At 42.1% G+C, this 18,037-nt stretch overlaps 1 protein-coding gene across 26 annotated transcripts in view; it reads left to right on the forward strand.

Annotated features, from left to right (window-relative positions):
* Positions 1–18,037, forward strand: part of GRIP1 (glutamate receptor interacting protein 1) — a 598,139-nt gene that overhangs the window by 560,933 nt on the left and 19,169 nt on the right. For 23 of the 26 annotated variants that reach the window (XM_056574218.1, XM_056574202.1, XM_056574216.1 and 20 more), the window contains 7 exons: positions 487–556; positions 1,742–1,887; positions 3,946–4,090; positions 5,316–5,455; positions 7,853–8,038; positions 8,469–8,625; positions 14,551–14,662. In XM_056574218.1, coding sequence (XP_056430193.1) covers positions 487–556; positions 1,742–1,887; positions 3,946–4,090; positions 5,316–5,455; positions 7,853–8,038; positions 8,469–8,625; positions 14,551–14,662 — 956 coding nt within the window. Of the gene's footprint in view, positions 1–486; positions 557–1,741; positions 1,888–3,945; positions 4,091–5,315; positions 5,456–7,852; positions 8,039–8,468; positions 8,626–14,550; positions 14,663–14,740; positions 14,786–18,037 lie in introns of all 26 variants that reach the window. The other 3 variants (XM_056574225.1, XM_056574226.1, XM_056574227.1) reach the window with 1 other exon arrangement.

Below are 18,037 nucleotides of genomic sequence, written 5' to 3' on the forward strand. Positions count from 1 at the left end.
TGGCACTTAGTTTAGCATAGTTTAACTTAAGGCAGACCTGCATTCCAACGTTAGAGAACAGGTAAGTAAATTCAATATTTATTCTTTTAGCGTGTATTCACACGTACAGTATCCTGTGCATATTTGATGCGTATGATTTGATGCAAATTTGATACTGTGTTCAGTCATTTAGTTTACATTGAACTATGCAGCATAAAATCTGCAGCTTCAAATCCTGGGAATTAAATAGCTAAATCAGCTGCATAAAAAAAATACACAGCTATGTGTACAGCATGTGTGACCCTACCCTAAGGTGTATTGTTAAATTGACTGCTACCCCAGTGTACCAAAAGTCTCTGCCTTGCACCCACTTTCCATTTATACACACACAGAGAATGCCTCTTTCCTGGAAAATTGACTCTTCTATGAACCACCAACAGGGAAAAAAAAATATTTATTTATTTATTTCATTTTTCTAAAAATCTTACGCTCTTCTCTTTGTTTTAGCTCCGTCCAGTAGGAAAAATGGTGATCCTCTGGTTATTTCAGATATAAAGAAGGGCAGTGTCGCACACCGGTGAGTGTTATTCTACAGAATCATTCTTTAAAGTTTTATTTTGGAACAATAGACAGTTAGTACAGTTGTAGAAAGGCGTAGATGTGTGCCCATTTAGTTGCTTTACGAAATATTGTGTGAGCCTGATAGCCGGTCTCAGGAATCATTACTGTAAGGGCTCTATAGGATAAATCATGTCCAGGCAGAAGAGAGGACCACAAACAGGCTATGTACATAAGCAGACACCCTATTCAAGCAGCCCCCCCCCCCCCCCCCCAATAAATCTGCTCTTAATAGCTGCCTTTTTATACAATTTCATATTCAGAGCTGTTAACAGTATGTGCAAATGCAGTTACGACTAGTGTGTTCATATAGCTATGTGAGCTTTAGACATTTACTACTTTATATGAAGTATTTTAAAGTATTTTGAAGCCAGGCTGTGAGAACCCTGGCAAATTGCTTAGTGTACCAAAGAGGCCACAGCCAGCCAGGCGTTTCTACGGCAATGGTGACTAAGGGAAAATGTGGTATTTTATTGTGACTATTCAGATAAATGTATGTCCATGTAATACATGGACACCCTAAGTCTGCCAGAGTAAAAGTGCTGTAAGTAGCTCTTGCCCCATAGGGCATATGGTTGTCCATGCTTAGAAACCCTCTCAGGGAATCGTGGACATCGGTTGTCCAGATGCCATAACCAACCCCTTTATTACCTTTTTATATTTGTCCAGACTTTTCTTGGGGTGAACTTTAGACTGTACACATTTTGTATGCTTGTGAATTACATTTGCAATACCAACATAGTATACGTTTTCCACCAATGTACCTGTAGAGCCATTTCTGAAAGATGTAGTGGGAAAATAATGAATGGTGTGGGCACTTATACGAGTGAGTAAAATAAAATCTGTGCTCCTTAAAAACTTAACAGGTTGTTCGAGAATAGAACAATGGGTCTGCTTTTTTTTGCCCCACAATCTGTCACTTTTGTCTATGGGTAACTTAACCCTAAGTGAATCCAACACAGCTCATAAGGGCAAACATCATGCTGCTTCTGGGGGGAAAAAAGACCCATTTGTGTTCTTAGGTTGTATAATCTTGGCTTGTAGCTATCTTAATCAGTATTACACATTTGCAGTACATATGGTGAACTTAATAGATTAGGAAAAGCAAGTAAAGTGGGCATTAATATCTATGACTTTATAACAGCACAGGCACCCTAGAACTGGGAGATAAACTACTTGCCATAGACAACATCCGGCTTGACAACTGCTCAATGGAAGATGCAGTTCAGATATTACAGCAATGTGAAGATCTTGTTAAGCTGAAAATTCGCAAAGACGAAGATAACTCAGGTAGGTGAGCAGGTGGATGTTTCCCCTAATGGTGTTTCTTTTACTTGTGTAGTTTCTTGCAGAAGACTTAGAGAAGACAGAACTTAGATTTGTGGACACTATGCATGAATATGTCTCTGATGGCATTTATAGTGTTTTATGAGAACTAGTCAGTTCTTCAATATTGCTGTCTCTGAACTATTATTCTTTATTCTGAATGGCATTTCTTTTGTGTCATTGTGACATACAGATGCATGTTAGTGTTTCTATTAGCTGATGAATTTTTTATGGATCTAATATATATACTCGAGTATAAGCTGACCCTAATATAAGCCGAGGCCCCTAATTTCACCCCAAAAACCCAGGAAAAGTTATTGACTCGACTATAAGCCTAGGGTAGGAAATACATCATCCCCCCTGTCATCATCCCCCCCTGTCATCATCCAGACCCCAGTCATCAGCACCGCCTGTCAATCCCTTCATGAGTGGTCTTCAACCTGCGGCCCTCCAGATGTTGCAAAACTACAACTCCCAGCATGCCCATCGGCTGTCCGGGCATGCTGGGAGTTGTAGTTTTGAAACCTCTGAAGGTCCACAGGTTGAAAACCTCTATGGCCTTCGTCATCATCCAGACCCCCCCCCCCTTTAGTTTTCTACTCACCTCCCCTCGGTGGGGAGGAAGGGTGAGCTGGTCCGGGCCATCTATTCTGCAGGGACCGTCCGGTGGGGAGGGTTAGTCATTCCCGGCTGTCCATTTTCACCGGGGGGGCTCTTCTCCGCGCTCCTGGCCTGCCCCGGACTAGTGATGTTCCATTGACGACGACGCACGGGGACGTTCATGCGCGTCCCTGTGCGTCGTCGTCAAGGCAACGTTACTAGTCCGGGGCAGGCGCGGAGAAGAGAGCCCCCCCCGGTGAAAATGGACAGCCCGTAACAACTAACCCTCCCCACCAGACGGTCCCTGCAGTATAGATGGCCCGGACCAGCTCACCCTTCCTCCCCACCGAGGGGAGGTGAGTAGAAAACTAAGGGGGGGGGTCTGGATGATGACGAAGGCAGCAGTGGTCTTCAACCAGTGGACCTCCAGACGTTTCAAAACTACAACTCCCAGTATGCCCAGACAGCCGATGGCTGTCCGGGCATGCTGGGAGTTGTAGTTTTGCAACATCTGGAGGTCTGCAGGTTGAAGACCACTGAGAAGGGATTGTCAGACGGAGAGTTCACTCGACTATAAGCAGAGGGGGCGTTTTCAGCACGAAAAATCGTGCTGAAAAACTCTGCTTATACTCGAGTATATACGGTATACAGTTGCACCCTCTTCTTCTGCAAGTTTTCTGTGACAACTCTGGATGAAAGTTTACAATTATCAGTTAGGTTCTAAACACCCTCTTCTCCCTAGTACATGTGGTACATCTTGGAATTGCAGATCTCCACCATATGTAGAGCTTTTACTTGTAAATGCATTTTATTTCCATCAATAGTTTCAGATTATTTTACTGTAAGGTTTGCATCTAAATCAGAAGCTTTGTATAGAGCTACTGTTAAAGATTGTTATATTTTTCCTGTCAATATGACAGACATGTCAGCGGTACGCATTGACACCATTATAAGTCAATGGTGGCCTTCACACTACAAAGTTGGCAGAGGTTTGTGGCTTCTGTTAAAAGCAGAACATACAGGCCAGATGTGTCTCACTCTGAATATAAATAGCTAAAAAATAAATGTGAATCACTTTAATTTTTTTTATCCACAAACCCATTCACTGAGCAACCTTGGCTTTATGGGTTCATGGGTGTGCCTAGAAATGAAGACCGTTTCTTTCCTTACAAATATTATTTTACATGCAAACAGTAAACATGGAAATTTAGTAATTCAATGGCCAGCAGGGTTTATACATGATTGCCAGATCCTCAAGTGGAGAAAATATGTGCTGCCCCAGTAAAGCTAAAAGCCTGGCTGCAGTATACTGGGATGGCGTGCTGGCTAATAAAGATGCAATGCAGTTAATCTCCCAAGTGTCTGTAGTTAATTACAAATTATCTCAGCGGTGAAACTGAGACACAATTTTCACACTTATAGATGAACAGGAGAGCAGCGGAGCCATAATTTACACAGTGGAACTGAAGAGGTACGGAGGGCCCTTGGGAATTACAATTTCAGGCACTGAAGAACCTTTTGATCCAATTATCATTTCAAGCCTTACTAAAGGTGGACTAGCGGAAAGGTAATGTAAAACTGTCCATGTATCTACTGTCTGTCTTTCTGGTCTAATACTTTGTGACCCCACCACCTACTAAGAAGGGAAATTCTTATTACCATTACAGTATGTTAGTACGTAGATCTGATTCTATAGGGGTTGAAGATGAAATTTACATGGAAAACTGTTTATGTTCCTGTTATTTATAGCTTTCACAAAGTTCGCTTCTAATTCTTTACATAGCTGTGACCCAAGTCTTTTATCTATTGCTTCGATGAAAAGCTTATGGCGTGCACATATGAAGAGCTTACTCATATGCTGCTAATAATTCAGGAAAGCTGTGATTATAATATAAGAGGCAAGCCAGCGCTGGACTAAATGGGAAAAAATGTTGAATGTGAACAATGGTTTAGTTAAAATAATGAAATGTTAAGAGTAATGATTACTCATTCTAAGCTACAATGTTATTAACAAGAGGGTTTAAGTTAAGGAACCACAAGCTTGACTTGCAGTGGCCCTCCACTTCAGCCTAAAACTGATTACAATTGCCCATTTCAACCAGGACTTTCATTGAGTGAAATTTAAAGGGGTTTTCCACAGCCATCAATAGCTGATCAGGGAGGTGCCAACACTAAGCACCACAGCCAATCAACTGTTTAGCACAGCCACAGCACCTGCACTACACAGTGAACAGGGCTGGAAGCAGTTGGCTTTGTTCGATGAGATGGACTTGATTATTGCAGCATAGCTCCCGTTCTTTTTTAAAGTAGCTGAGCTGCAGTTAATCTGTGTAGTGGTGGCACTGCGTATGTATGGCCAATATAGATCCCAATGTATTTGTCTGTATTATCCAAACAAACTATTATTCAAATGTTAGCATCAGCCTCTTCTACCTAATACTGTACATAAGATGATTAAAAACAGCTCCAACCTTTCTTTGGATTCGAAATGTGCTCGGTTCAGCTGCAGGACCTCAGCACTATGTAAAATTGTAGTTAAAAAAAAAAAACAGGGAGCCTGTCCCATATAAGTAATCTTCTTTATTGTATTAAGACATTAATATACAGACATATCCAATCTAACCAACATACGTAACGTTTGACATGTTTCAGCTGTAGCGTAAGTCATGTTACTGCTACCTAATGTGTGTGTGTGTGTGTGTGTGTGTGTGTGTGTGTGTGTGTGTCTCCACCTGTAGAAAATTCTTGCTAAATATTTTTCTTATATTTTTTACTTTTCTCTCTTTTGATAGAACGGGTGCAATCCACATAGGGGATCGAATTCTAGCCATAAATAGTAACAGTCTGAAAGGAAAACCTTTGAGTGAAGCTATTCATTTACTGCAGATGGCTGGAGAAACTGTCACTTTAAAAATCAAGAAGCAAACAGATGGTAAGACACATCTTTGGGGAATTTGTGCAACAATCTACGGTAAATGACAATAATGATCAAAAAGAGAATGTCCAGCACTTCATTATATTAACATAGCCACGATCCTTTATTGGCCCAGATTAAAATCCATAATGCAAACTGAAATGTATCAATACTGGCAAGAAGTTTGCTGTTGTCTTACAGAAAACACTATCCCTTAGTCATAAAACGCGATGACCTTTTTCCAATGCGCCATAATCCAAATCTTATGCTTCTGTGAGTCAACATGGCCACTCTGAATCGTCTGCAGCTACACAGCCCATGTGCAGCAAGCATTGTGTGTTCTGACCCCTTTCTATCATAGCTAGCATTAACTCTTTGGTGTCCTGGTTATCCTTACTTAACTTATTTTTGGTATGTATTAACCACTGCATCTCTGGAACACTGCACTGGTCCTTCCATTTTGGAGCTGCTCTGACTCAGTATTCTTTTTTTATTTTTATTTTTTATTATTATTTTATTTCAAATATAAAGCAAATGACAATAATATATCATAGCAGTACATGACACAAAAAACAAATTCTCCATTCTCATCCTCTCCACCCGATTCTGGCCTACCCAGGAGAAGAAAAAAAATGGAACAGTATGACTATTACTCTGGCAATTTTCCCATATTTTATCAACTCAAATAAGCTTTTTCCTTGCACTTTTACTATCCATAATTTCATATTTTCTAACTTTTTAACTAGGTTGACCCAAGCGACGAAGCTCAATTTTTCTGATAACCAGATCTTTAGAATAACAACTTTTGCACAAAGAAAAAGCTTTGCTCTCAAAACTCCTTCTCCCCATTACAGTTTTAAGTACCCAAGAAAACTTCCTGAAAAATGACTGAATTAACATCTATATCTTTATTTCTCATCTCACAAAAAATCTTTTCCCAGTATTTCTGAACTGACTGACATGCCCAAATAGTGTGAAGGAAATTAGGGTCCTCCATAGCACAATGAGGACAGTTTGAGTCATCCCAGCATTTAGAAATTACTTAATGCTTAAATGTAGTGGGCTGTCACGGGCCTATCAAGACCCCCACCTAATATGAAACAATTACTGAAAGACTGGGGTAGAATGTTATTGATAAAACATAACTTTTATTGGTTATGCTGCTAAAATCACAATAACCAAAAGTAAATCAATAAACTGTAATAGCAGCAAAAATTCCAACGCATATGAACCACCTAGTGTAAGGCAGACATGCTTGCTTTTGCCTATAAAAACAAAAGATATTTTGCACTTGGCACCAATTCTCGAAGTATTGCTCAAAACAAATAAAGAGTCACTAATGATATGATATAAACCTAGTGAGCTAACAATACAGTCTCAGAGTTGGTATTATGCACACACAAAACGTGGGAACTGGAGGTAATTCACAAAAAAAACATACATTGAGCAGTGGCTCCAAAGGGGTGAATTAAAGGGGTAGCTGTAAAGTACAATAGCTCTCCCTACCAGTCCCTAAAGTGTAGTGCAAATATATCCCCTATTATTACCTTACTCTAGCTGTGTGGCACGTAGCTGGGGCACTCGCCCTAGAAAGGGTGACCCCTGTGCCTCTGGAACCCGTATACTGCTCTACACTGTCCCTGATTTGTGTACACAGCTATAGGTAATAATATACAATAAAGTGTATGATCCAAAGTAACATGCAATACAAGAAGATATGCAAAAGGACAATCACTGTTAACCTGTCTCCTACACGGTGTTTCTCGTCAGGGAGACTCCATAGCAGCTTGTTGTCCTATTTGCGGAAGTGGCAGTGGCCTCATGACGCCCTCCTCCTCAATGCAAGTATATGGAAGGGGGCGTGATGGCTGCCATGGCCCCTCCCATAGACTTGGATTAAGTGGACGGGGCCATGACGTCATGAGCCTCCAGCGCCGCAGCCGGGGTTCTAAATGAATGTTCTAAATGAGGAGAGGTCAGGGAGCACAAAATATTGGTGTGAGGCTATGGCTGTCAGCAGATCATTGGCCACCTTGGTAAAGGTGCATCCACACCATGTTTTGTAGTTACGGTGACCAAATCCAGCTGGGGAATGTAAAAAACAGGCGCTCCCGCATCTCATTAATTTGAATGAGCCTACCGGAGTCAGATAGTGACTCCGGTTGGTTCATTTTTGCCCCATATGTGGTTTTCTGACCGGACTGAAAACCGTGGTATACTACTGGACTGAAGTCAGGGTCTCAGGTTAAAGGGTGTCAGTCACCAGGTTTATTCTCTCTTATCTGAGGCAACAAAGATTCTGTACTTGTCATTGCTATCTATTTGCCTACTGCAGCCAAATAATACATTTAATTTTAGGTCCAATGCAATCATGCGCTTATGTCTATATGGAGAAATATTTTCTTTCCTTTTCAGCTACTAGCCCTAAAGAATTTACACCATCTAGTAGAATAAGTGAGCTATGTGACACTGAAGATGATACTCCAGTTACTCAGAAGTCCAGCAACCTTTCAGATATTTATTCCACCACTGTGCCAAGTGTAGACAGTGCGGTTGAGTCCTGGGATGGCTCTGCTGTGGACACTGCTTATGGAAGTCAAGGTAATTAATAATTGCTAAATAACGCGTTACTTGGGTAAGTTACAAAGATGGTGGGTTAGTATTGTCATTCTAACATAACTTGATATCAGTCATTATTAGGTTGGGGATTGGTAGCACAGTTACAACATTAAGGGGGGAATTTATCATTAGTGTAGATTTTTGCACAATATGAAACCTGCTGTGCAAGTGTGTGGTTTTCCTAGTAGCTGCACAAAATTGACAGGAAGCCCCTGGTCGCAAAAAGATGGTGCACACATGATGCTATACGGAACCTGTATGCCTCAATGCCGTGAAGCCAACAATATCTAATCTTTGCTGTAATATTGTAATCACTTACATATATCAGCATAAAGTTTCAATCTGTGTAGACAACACATTTTAGGTGCATTATTTTAGTTTCCTGTATTAAGGTTTCTGTGACTTTTTCCAGGACCCAACTTTCAAGCCTCCGGATTCAGTTTTAATGCATTTGAATGGAGAAACCCGAAACAGAAGGGAAGTCTGTCTCCTTTGAATAGACCAACCAATAATCACTTTCAGGATACTGGACTTAGTGATGATGAGTGGGATAGACCAACAGCCAGTGGGTAAGTTCTGCTCTCTACATGATGCAAGCAGTGTACAGAACAAGTTCGCCCATCACCAGGGATGTGCCCATATCTGTTGCCATTTGCTGCCTGTGCCATCTCCTATTAATTAATGCTGACATTTAGAGTGCTCTCAGGTTTTCCTTTTTTAATTTAATGCTCTGACAGTTCATTTGAGATCAAGTGACAAATTCTAGTCAGAGGAATTAAAATGTTCTATTGGACAGAAATAAACCTGATTCCTATGGAGAAGCTTTCAATTTGAGTGCTTTCGTGCATGGTAAATTTTTACATATGTTGCTTCCGGGTCTTTATAGATTGCTTGGTGGCAGGCCTGATGTGTTACACTTTTGCTAGGCATCAGATCCGCACCACCATGTTGTACCTATGTTTAGCACCCTTCTATGATGCTTTCTAGTGCCCCTTGTGTGGTATTTTACCTTTATAACTAATGCCATGCTGCTAGGACTCTCCATATCGGCTCATTGCATGTAGCTTACCAAATTAAAGCCAGAACTGAACCATCAAAATCCGAATTTGTAAGTGTCACATGCAATACATGGCTGCCTTCTTTGTCTCTGAACTTATACTGTTAGGAGGTGATGTCTCCCCCCCCCCCCAAAGTCAGTGTGCAATTTGCTGTTTTGTTTTTTAGCTTGAAAATTTCATTTTATGAAAGATTACAAAAGATGAAAAGAGAAGATAGAGGATCCTGCATACAGAGTCCAACATGCTTAATAGTATTAAGAGCATAGCTATGGGTGTGCGGGACACACCTGGGTAACACCACCAAGCTGGAAGTAATCAGCCTGCGATTCTGTCACCCCATACAATGTTTTGCTCTCTGGCCGCAAGTGAAAAACTGTGGAGGAGAGTGAGAAAGGCGGCTTTGCCACGTGACTTGCGCAGGATGATTGTGTCAGGAGGAAAGCCAAGACCTCTGATAGAGCCAAGGCGGTGGTGTTTAAATCCACGATCTTCAATTTCGTACACATTACGGGTGATTTATCTAAACCTTTCCAGAGGAAAAGATGACCAGTTGCCCACAGCAACCAATCAAATTGATTATTTCATCTTTCAGAGGCCTTTTCAAAAATGAAACTGGTAAGCTGATTGGCTGCAATGGGCAACTGGTCAACTTTTTCTCTACACAGGTTTTGATAAATCTCCCCAATTGTGTAGCATACGATGCAACGTGTGTAGGAAAAATTGTGTAAACCTTCAACGCAACTGCCATGGATCCGTCAGACGTCTTGCTGGCCTGCCGCTATCAGTGCCCTGCAGTGGGAGATCAGGGCAGTCCTAATGACAAAAAAAACAACACAATTTTTCACCGCACTAGGTGACACCAACCAACCCAAGTGATGGCACTGATTCGTATAATATAGCAATATGTTCATAACATGTCCTATGGATAGTGTAGGGTAGACTCATAAAAAAGATCAGAGAAGGGGGAGATGAGGAGTGTAAAGGGGAAGAAAAATGAAGAGATCATGTTTTCTCCTTTGAGATAGTGCTGAATGTAACACAACTCTAGGTAATAGCTTAAAAGGTCCTTGAGCCAATTTTGTCACTTCTTTTTTTGTGCTGTTTTTTTTTTTGCCCTTTTTTTTTTTTTAAGAAAACCACATGATTTTCAAAGCCACTTTTTTTTATATTGTCCCAATGACAGCTTGTTCACCTGCACTAAACTTAATACAAAGGGTTATAGTGCGAGTGAACTGGAATACAGTGTATAACTTTTGAGGATCGGCACATTTTCTCCAGGTAAGTGTTGTCCTTTGTGCAATGGAGGCAGGACCTGGCATACCCAGCATCCCTGCCTCCGTCCCCACTGCTCCTATATGCCTGACCACCTTGTGAAGATTCATAGACCCCTTCACCCATGTAAGTGCCAGGTTTGCAGGCATATAGGAACAAAGAAAACAGAGGGAGGGATGCTGGATATGCCCGATCCCATCTCCATTGTGCAAAGGATGATATTTCCATATTAGCAATGGAGGCTAGTACACCCTGTATCTCTGGAATGCCGCCACTAACTCTGGTAGGTTATACAACATTTTCATCCAGTTCACCCACACTATTGGGGAGATTTATCAAAACCTGTGTAGAGGAAAAGTGGTGCAGTTACCCATAGCAACCAATCAGATTGCTTCTTTCATTTTTAAAGAGGCCTCTGGGAATTGAAAGTGATCTGATTGCTATGTGGTTGCTATGGGCAACTGCACCACTCTTCCTCTACACAGGTTTTGATAAATCTCCCCCTTTATCCCTTTGTATTGGGTTTATTGCAGGTAAACCAGCTATCCGTTTCCCTTTAATATATGAAAGCTGGTCCCTGGTTGGTTGCTATGGGCAACAATGAGAATCTTAGTATAAGATGCTGTCCGTTTAACATGCTGCTTTACAGATAGATGCCGCAACATATGCTGCTTTACAATAGCGTAGTTGACTGCGTTTTTGCATACAGCAAAATTGAACAGACTATAGCGGAAACAGTGAAACTGAGACAAAAAAATGCATAAATGCGATATTCTAGCACAATGTAGTGGACAGATGGAATGTATGACTGTACAATCTGACCACTCAGTCTGTTACTATGTAAACACACAAGTCTGTGTAGAAACAGTAGACACAACATAGTATTTTAGTAGGATTATTTGCAAAGTTGGTTTATTTTAAAATTTTGGTGCAACCAAATAACAAAATGGCTGTAAAGATACATTGCAACAAGCCTTTTATACCGGTGTGTTTAAAATGGTGCTAGTGATGCTTTGTACTGGCATGACTGTAACATCATGTATTGGCTCACTATACTGCAGTGAATAAACACCTAGTTACCGATCATGAACTAAACTGAATTCATGTCAGAATGGAGTTAAACTATTTAGGTGACACTTATGCCAAATCCTCTAAATTGTTCAATTTTTGCAGAATCACAGTTATGTTTTAACAACATTCCAAACACAAGATATATATGTCCGGCACCGCTAGTTTTGAAGACTTCCAAATTATGTATTGGTTTAGGCAATCCTTGAAAGTACTGGTGAAAATACGCTGTGCATTTCCCCAGTTGGTGGTGCAGTTTGTCCAAATAAGTATATTGATAGATGTGAACTTTAGAAAAACAGAGTGGAAAACGCACTCACCAAGCTCTTGCTGAGATGAATGGTATTTTTATTGCAGCTTGTTGTACAGAAAATCACCAGGTGCAAAGGGGCTGTGGATGGCAACAGGCAGGGGGTGGCAACTAGCTTTGCGCATGTGGGCACTTCCTCTGGCTCGCACTGACCTGTCAGTGCGAGCCAGAGGAAGCGCCCACGTGGGCAAAACTAGTTGCCACCCCCTGCCTGTTGCCATCCACTGCTCCCTGTGCACCTTTGAACCTGGTGATTTTCTGTACAACATGCTGCAATAAAGATACCATTTGTCCCAGCAAGACCTTGGTGAGTGCGTTTTCCATTCTGTTTTTCTAATGTTTTTAACAACATTGGTTAACCGATTGCTGGTAAAATATTAATGCCATGTAGTATCTACCTATACTGAATCGTAGAAAGTATTATGTGATAGTTTTACTCAACAGCAAAAGAATTGCTGCACTTAAGTCCATTTTACCTTTGTTTTGACAGAAGTGCCCTCTAATGCAGTGTCAGGAAAAAACGCAGAACCTTTCTATAGAGCACAGTCCATCTGCAGTGCAGGACTCTGCCAGATCATTTCCGTGTCCATGTTGCCAGCAGAATTTATAACCTCTTTAATATAGTGGAATTTTCAGTTTGCAGGGTCATTTTAGCTCTTAGTAATCTTTTTCACCAATTTGCAGTTAAGGTTAATTCTGGTGCCATTTAGTGTATTAGAATATTGTATAAAACAGTACTAACCAGGACTTTGGACATATGCACGGTATTCCCATAGGCAAGGCTGTCTGTGATCAGACAGCCAGGAATGCAGCAGGTTTGATCCGTGGATGATCCGTCTGATTATGACCATGAGTTGAGGATCTTGTAGTCCACATTCGGGAGACAGACACCAGTTTTCTAAATTCTGTTTTTCTCCCTTTCGCTTGTACAAGATTGTAATTATTCTCTAATGGCTGTGGGGGATTTACCAAACCTTTAGCCTCCACATGATAATCCAAAGCAAACCCTGGCAGCATCAAAACAGATAGAAAAATCATTACTACTGAACTATGGTGGCATCATCTGGTCATTATGGATTCCCTTAGACATGATGGTTGAGTGTGCACAGGTGGACAATGCAAGAACACCATTAAACTTATGATACATGATGCCCACAGCTGGTATGGACAGACCATGGCAGGAAAGACCAAAATATAAGGCTCTTATGTGACTTTGGAGCCCACTACTAGGAGTAGTGAAGCATCTACCTAAATAACAGAAGAAAACTCATTTTCTTTAACAGTGGATTTTTCTATGTAACTGTTAAGGCCCCTTTCACACTATAAAGTTGTTCTGTTAAAAGATCCATTATAAACGTCCATTAGAAAAGCCATGTTAAATGGCGGTTACAAAATTCCATTCAAGTCTATGGGATTTTTGGATTATCTGTTATAACTCGTTATAGCCAGTCATGCATAACGGCCGTTAGTTGTGACGGAAGAAAAAATGGCACATGCACAAAATTTCTTCCGTCACAAGAAACGGGTGAATTAAAGGCCGTTATTTTTAACATTGAAGTCTATGGCTGACGGATGAGCCTTTATGTCATCTGTTTGCACCTGGTTTATAATATCCGTTATTACTTCTGAGCATGCTTAGACTCCTGCAGTGCTGAGGGACTACTACTACTCCCATCATGGAACAGACTTGTTTCTATGATGGGAGTAGTAATTCCCCGGCTGCGGGAGTCTGCCGGTGGCTGGGGAGGCTACATTAGTGTTTGTACTACAAACCCCATCATGGAACAGACTCTGTTCCATGATGGGGGTTGTAGTACAGGGGCTGAGGGATTGATTGCACCGGGTCCCACTTCTGAGACCCGATGCGATTAGAAGTTATTAAACAGGGGAGTGGGCGGCATGCTCCACTCCCCTGCAATGTATGATGTATTTACTTAAATTTTTTAATTCCCCGCCGGGAGCCCTGAATGGACGGTACTGAGGAGCCATGCAGGGCTCCCGGCAGGGTTTTGAAATAGAAGCACTGCAGTGGGGAAAGATATATAGAATTGCTTGGGGGGGGGGGGGGGAGGTCTATATAGCACTTCTATATATATTGCCCCCAGCTGCGCTATATAAGTCTTCTTCTGAAAGAATACTTGTCATTCATAGCACTGCGGCGGCATATGTACATAGAAGCACTGTGGGGGCCAGATAACGCTATAAGTCTGGCCCCCACAGCGCTTCTATAATCATATGCCTCCGCAACGCTATGAATGAAAAGTATTCTAAAAGCAGCGCATCTGGCCGTGAAGCCGACTGGCCCAATGCTCTGCTTAAAGAATACTTGTCATCCATAGAAGTGCAGTGGGGGCCAGACATATAGCGTAATCTGGCCCCCACAGTGCTTCTATGTACATATGCCGCCGCAGTGCTATGAATGACAAGTATTCTTTCAGCAATGCATCGGGCCAGCCGGATGCGATGCTGTTAGAATACTTTTAATTCATAGCGCTGCGGAGTAACACCAAACAGACATAAGGGTGATGAGCACATTTAACACTCAAATGAGGTGAGCGTCCATCCATTAGAGACAGAGGTCTCTCTGACTTTTTTTTCTACTGTATCCTTGGGTACCGGTGTGCGGTCTTTTTTTATTTTTATTTTTTATTACTGGTGACCTAGTAGCAAAACCTCATGGCAGACCAACCTTTTATGAAAGAACTACTAGGGGGGGGGGGGGGGGGGAAACTAATGTTCCTGTGTGGTATTGTGCATATTTTATATAATCTTTATTATGGTTCTAGATTTATTGGAGGTCCAGAGGATCCAGAAGCCGATCAAGAGGAGAATTTCTGGTCCCAAGCACTGGAAGACCTAGAAACCTGTGGACAGTCAGGAATTCTGAGGGAACTAGAGGTAATATGCAAGTCCCAAAGAATAAAACCCATAGAATTGTTGTGTTATGTAGATAACGTCCTTTTATTATTTTCACAGGAGAAAGCTGGCAGTCAGAAATGTTCTAGGAACATGATTCTTTTGGTATACATTCCCTGCGTGTTGCTTATTGTGTATTGATCTAGCCTCTTGCTTGTCATGGCTGGAGTGCAGCGTGTGCAAGTAAAAAAAAACAGCATGTAGATAAACAGCTTGTTACTGCATACCCTTATTTTCTATGTTTACAGTGAATGTATGAAGGTAGTAAAGTTATATGGGGCAAATATATGAAATCTGGTTGAAATAGATATGACGTCATTTTTTTTCTAGTAAACATTGTTATCCGGCAGTGTCAGCCTAGTATAGTGTTGGTTAGTTTTAGTGGACCTATGTTAGGTGTTTTTAGAACCAACTTTGACTCCTGAATATGTGTTTATGTAGATAGTGTACTGTCCCAGCTTTCAATCAATTTTATAGGAAAATTTATAATGTGACAATACAATAGATAAGGAGCCCTCATGAAAGACATATGCTGTGGCGTCCATTTATAGCATAAGACACAATGATGTGCCAGACCCTCATTGACTTATAATGGGTTCTGTGCTGGTGTATGTCAAGAAAATAACAAAGCATTCAATGCCATTTTCACACCAAAAACAATAGAAACTGCTAAAGTGGATCTGAAGCAGTGCTGCACGTGTGAACAGAGCCTGATGCTATAATTACTTTCCACAGCCTGCACATAGATATGATATACTTTTAAGTTCACTGTTCATTTAATAGTTGACATCAGAAGTTCACCTTGTACTGAAGGTAGTAAAGCAATAGTTCCAATTGTGTTTTTTTTTTGTTTGTTTTTTACAACAAAACAGTAGATAGACACTATGTGCTTATTGTAACACAAAGCTTATAAAAATGGTGCCATAACTCGGGATGTGCATAGATTTGCACACTGCATCAATATTATGTAGCAGTTTCTGAGCGGGCGCTATGTGTGGTGGCTGATGGCATGTAGGAAGGTTCTGTCCTCTGCTCCTGCCTCCAGATCAATTCTGGGATCTTCTTACCTCTTTGCATCTGTTTTCAAGGGGACATGTATAAAGTGGAATAATGTGCAAACAACACTTGAGATAGCACTGCTAACTGCACAATGTGAAACAACCAACGTATACAGTACACATGTACTTTGTGTGAAATAATACCGAATTTCTCAGTTCCTCATAGTCAGACTTTCTATACTGAATCTTGTTTTTGTAGAATGGCAGAAATGAAAAGCAATTGCAACATGAGGACCACGAGTGACAAGATGTTCACGCACATCACCATTTATACATGTCCCAGTGTTGTGTGAAGGACATCTGTCCATCTAAATCTATTGGATACATACAAAGAAAATATTATCTTCTTCAGATGCATGCACCCTTTGTATTGCAGTAATGCTCTTTATAAAAGATGGTTCTTATTGTGCTATGTATAATGTGACCAAATGCTGATCACAGGACTCCTCAGTGCTAGGTATAATGTGACCCAAGTCCTGATCGCAGGACTCCACAGTGCTAGGTATAGTGTGACCCAAGTCCTGATCGCAGGACTCCTCAGTGCCATGTATAATGTGACCCAAGTGCTGATCGCAGGACTCCTCAGTGCCAGGTATAATGTGACCCAACCTAAGTGCTGATCACAGGACTCCTCAGTGCTAGGTATAGTGTGACCCAAGTGCTGATCGCAGGACTCCTCAGTGCCAGGTATAATGTGACCCAACCTAAGTGCTGATCACAGGACTCCTCAGTGCTAGGTATAGTGTGACCCAAGTGCTGATCGCAGGACTCCTCAGTGCCAGGTATAGTGTGACCCAAGTGCTGATTGCAGGACTCCTCAGTGCCATGTATAATGTGACCCAAGTGCTGATCGCAGGACTCCTCAGTGCTAGGTATAATGTGACCCAAGTGCTGATCGCAGGACTCCACAGTGCTAGGTATAGTGTGACCCAAGTGCTGATCACAGGACTCCTCAGTGCCAGGTATAATGTGACCCAAGTGCTGATCACAGGACTCCTCTGTGCCAGGTATAATGTGACCCAAGTCGTGATCGCAGGACTCCTCAGTGCTAGGTATAATGTGACCCAAGTGCTGATCACAGGACTCCTCAGTGCTAGGTATAATGTGACCCAAGTGCTGATCGCAGGACTCCTCAGTGCCAGGTATAATGTGACCCAAGTGCTGATCGCAGGACTCCTCAGTGCTAGGTATAGTTTGACCCAAGTGCAGATCTCAGGACTCCTCAGTGCCAGGTATAATGTGACCCAAGTGCTGATCACAGGACTCCTCAGTGCCAGGTATAATGTGACCCAAGTGCTGATCGCAGGACTCCTCAGTGCTAGGTATAATGTGACCCAAGTGCTGATCGCAGGACTCCTCAGTGCCAGGTATAATGTGACCCAAGTGCTGATCACAGGACTCCTCTGTGCCAGGTATAATGTGACCCAAGTCGTGATCGCAGGACTCCTCAGTGCTAGGTATAATGTGACCCAAGTGCTGATCACAGGACTCCTCAGTGCCAGGTATAATGTGACCAAGTGCTGATCACAGGACTCCACAGTGCCAGGTATAATGTGACCCAAGTGCTGATCGCAGGACTCCTCAGTACCAGGTATAATGTGACCCAAGTGCTGATCGCAGGACTCCTCAGTGCTAGGTATAGTGTGACCCAAGTGCTGATCGCAGGACTCCTCAGTGCCAGGTATAATGTGACCAAGTGCTGATCGCAGGACTCCTCAGTGCTAGGTATAATGTGACCCAAGTGCTGATCGCAGGACTTCTCAGTGCCAGGTATAATGTGACCAAGTGCTGATCGCAGGACTCCTCAGTGCTAGGTATAATGTGACCCAAGTGCTGATCGCAGGACTCCTCAGTGCCAGGTATAATGTGACCCAAGTGCTGATCGCAGGACTCCTCAGTGCTAGGTATAATGTGACCTAAGTGCTGATCGCAGGACTCCTCAGTGCCAGGTATAATGTGACCCAAGTGCTGATCACAGGACTCCTCTGTGCCAGGTATAATGTGACCCAAGTCGTGATCGCAGGACTCCTCAGTGCTAGGTATAATGTGACCCAAGTGCTGATCACAGGACTCCTCAGTGCTAGGTATAATGTGACCAAGTGCTGATCGCAGGACTCCTCAGTGCCAGGTATAATGTGACCCAAGTGCTGATCGCAGGACTCCTCAGTGCTAGGTATAGTTTGACCCAAGTGCTGATCGCAAGACTCCTCAGTGCCAGGTATAATGTGACCCAAGTGCTGATCACAGGACTCCTCAGTGCTAGGTATAATGTGACCCAAGTGCTGATCGCAGGACTCCT

The sequence above is a fragment of the Hyla sarda genome, chromosome 4 (genome assembly GCF_029499605.1).
Source record: "Hyla sarda isolate aHylSar1 chromosome 4, aHylSar1.hap1, whole genome shotgun sequence".
NCBI lineage: Eukaryota > Metazoa > Chordata > Amphibia > Anura > Hylidae > Hyla > Hyla sarda.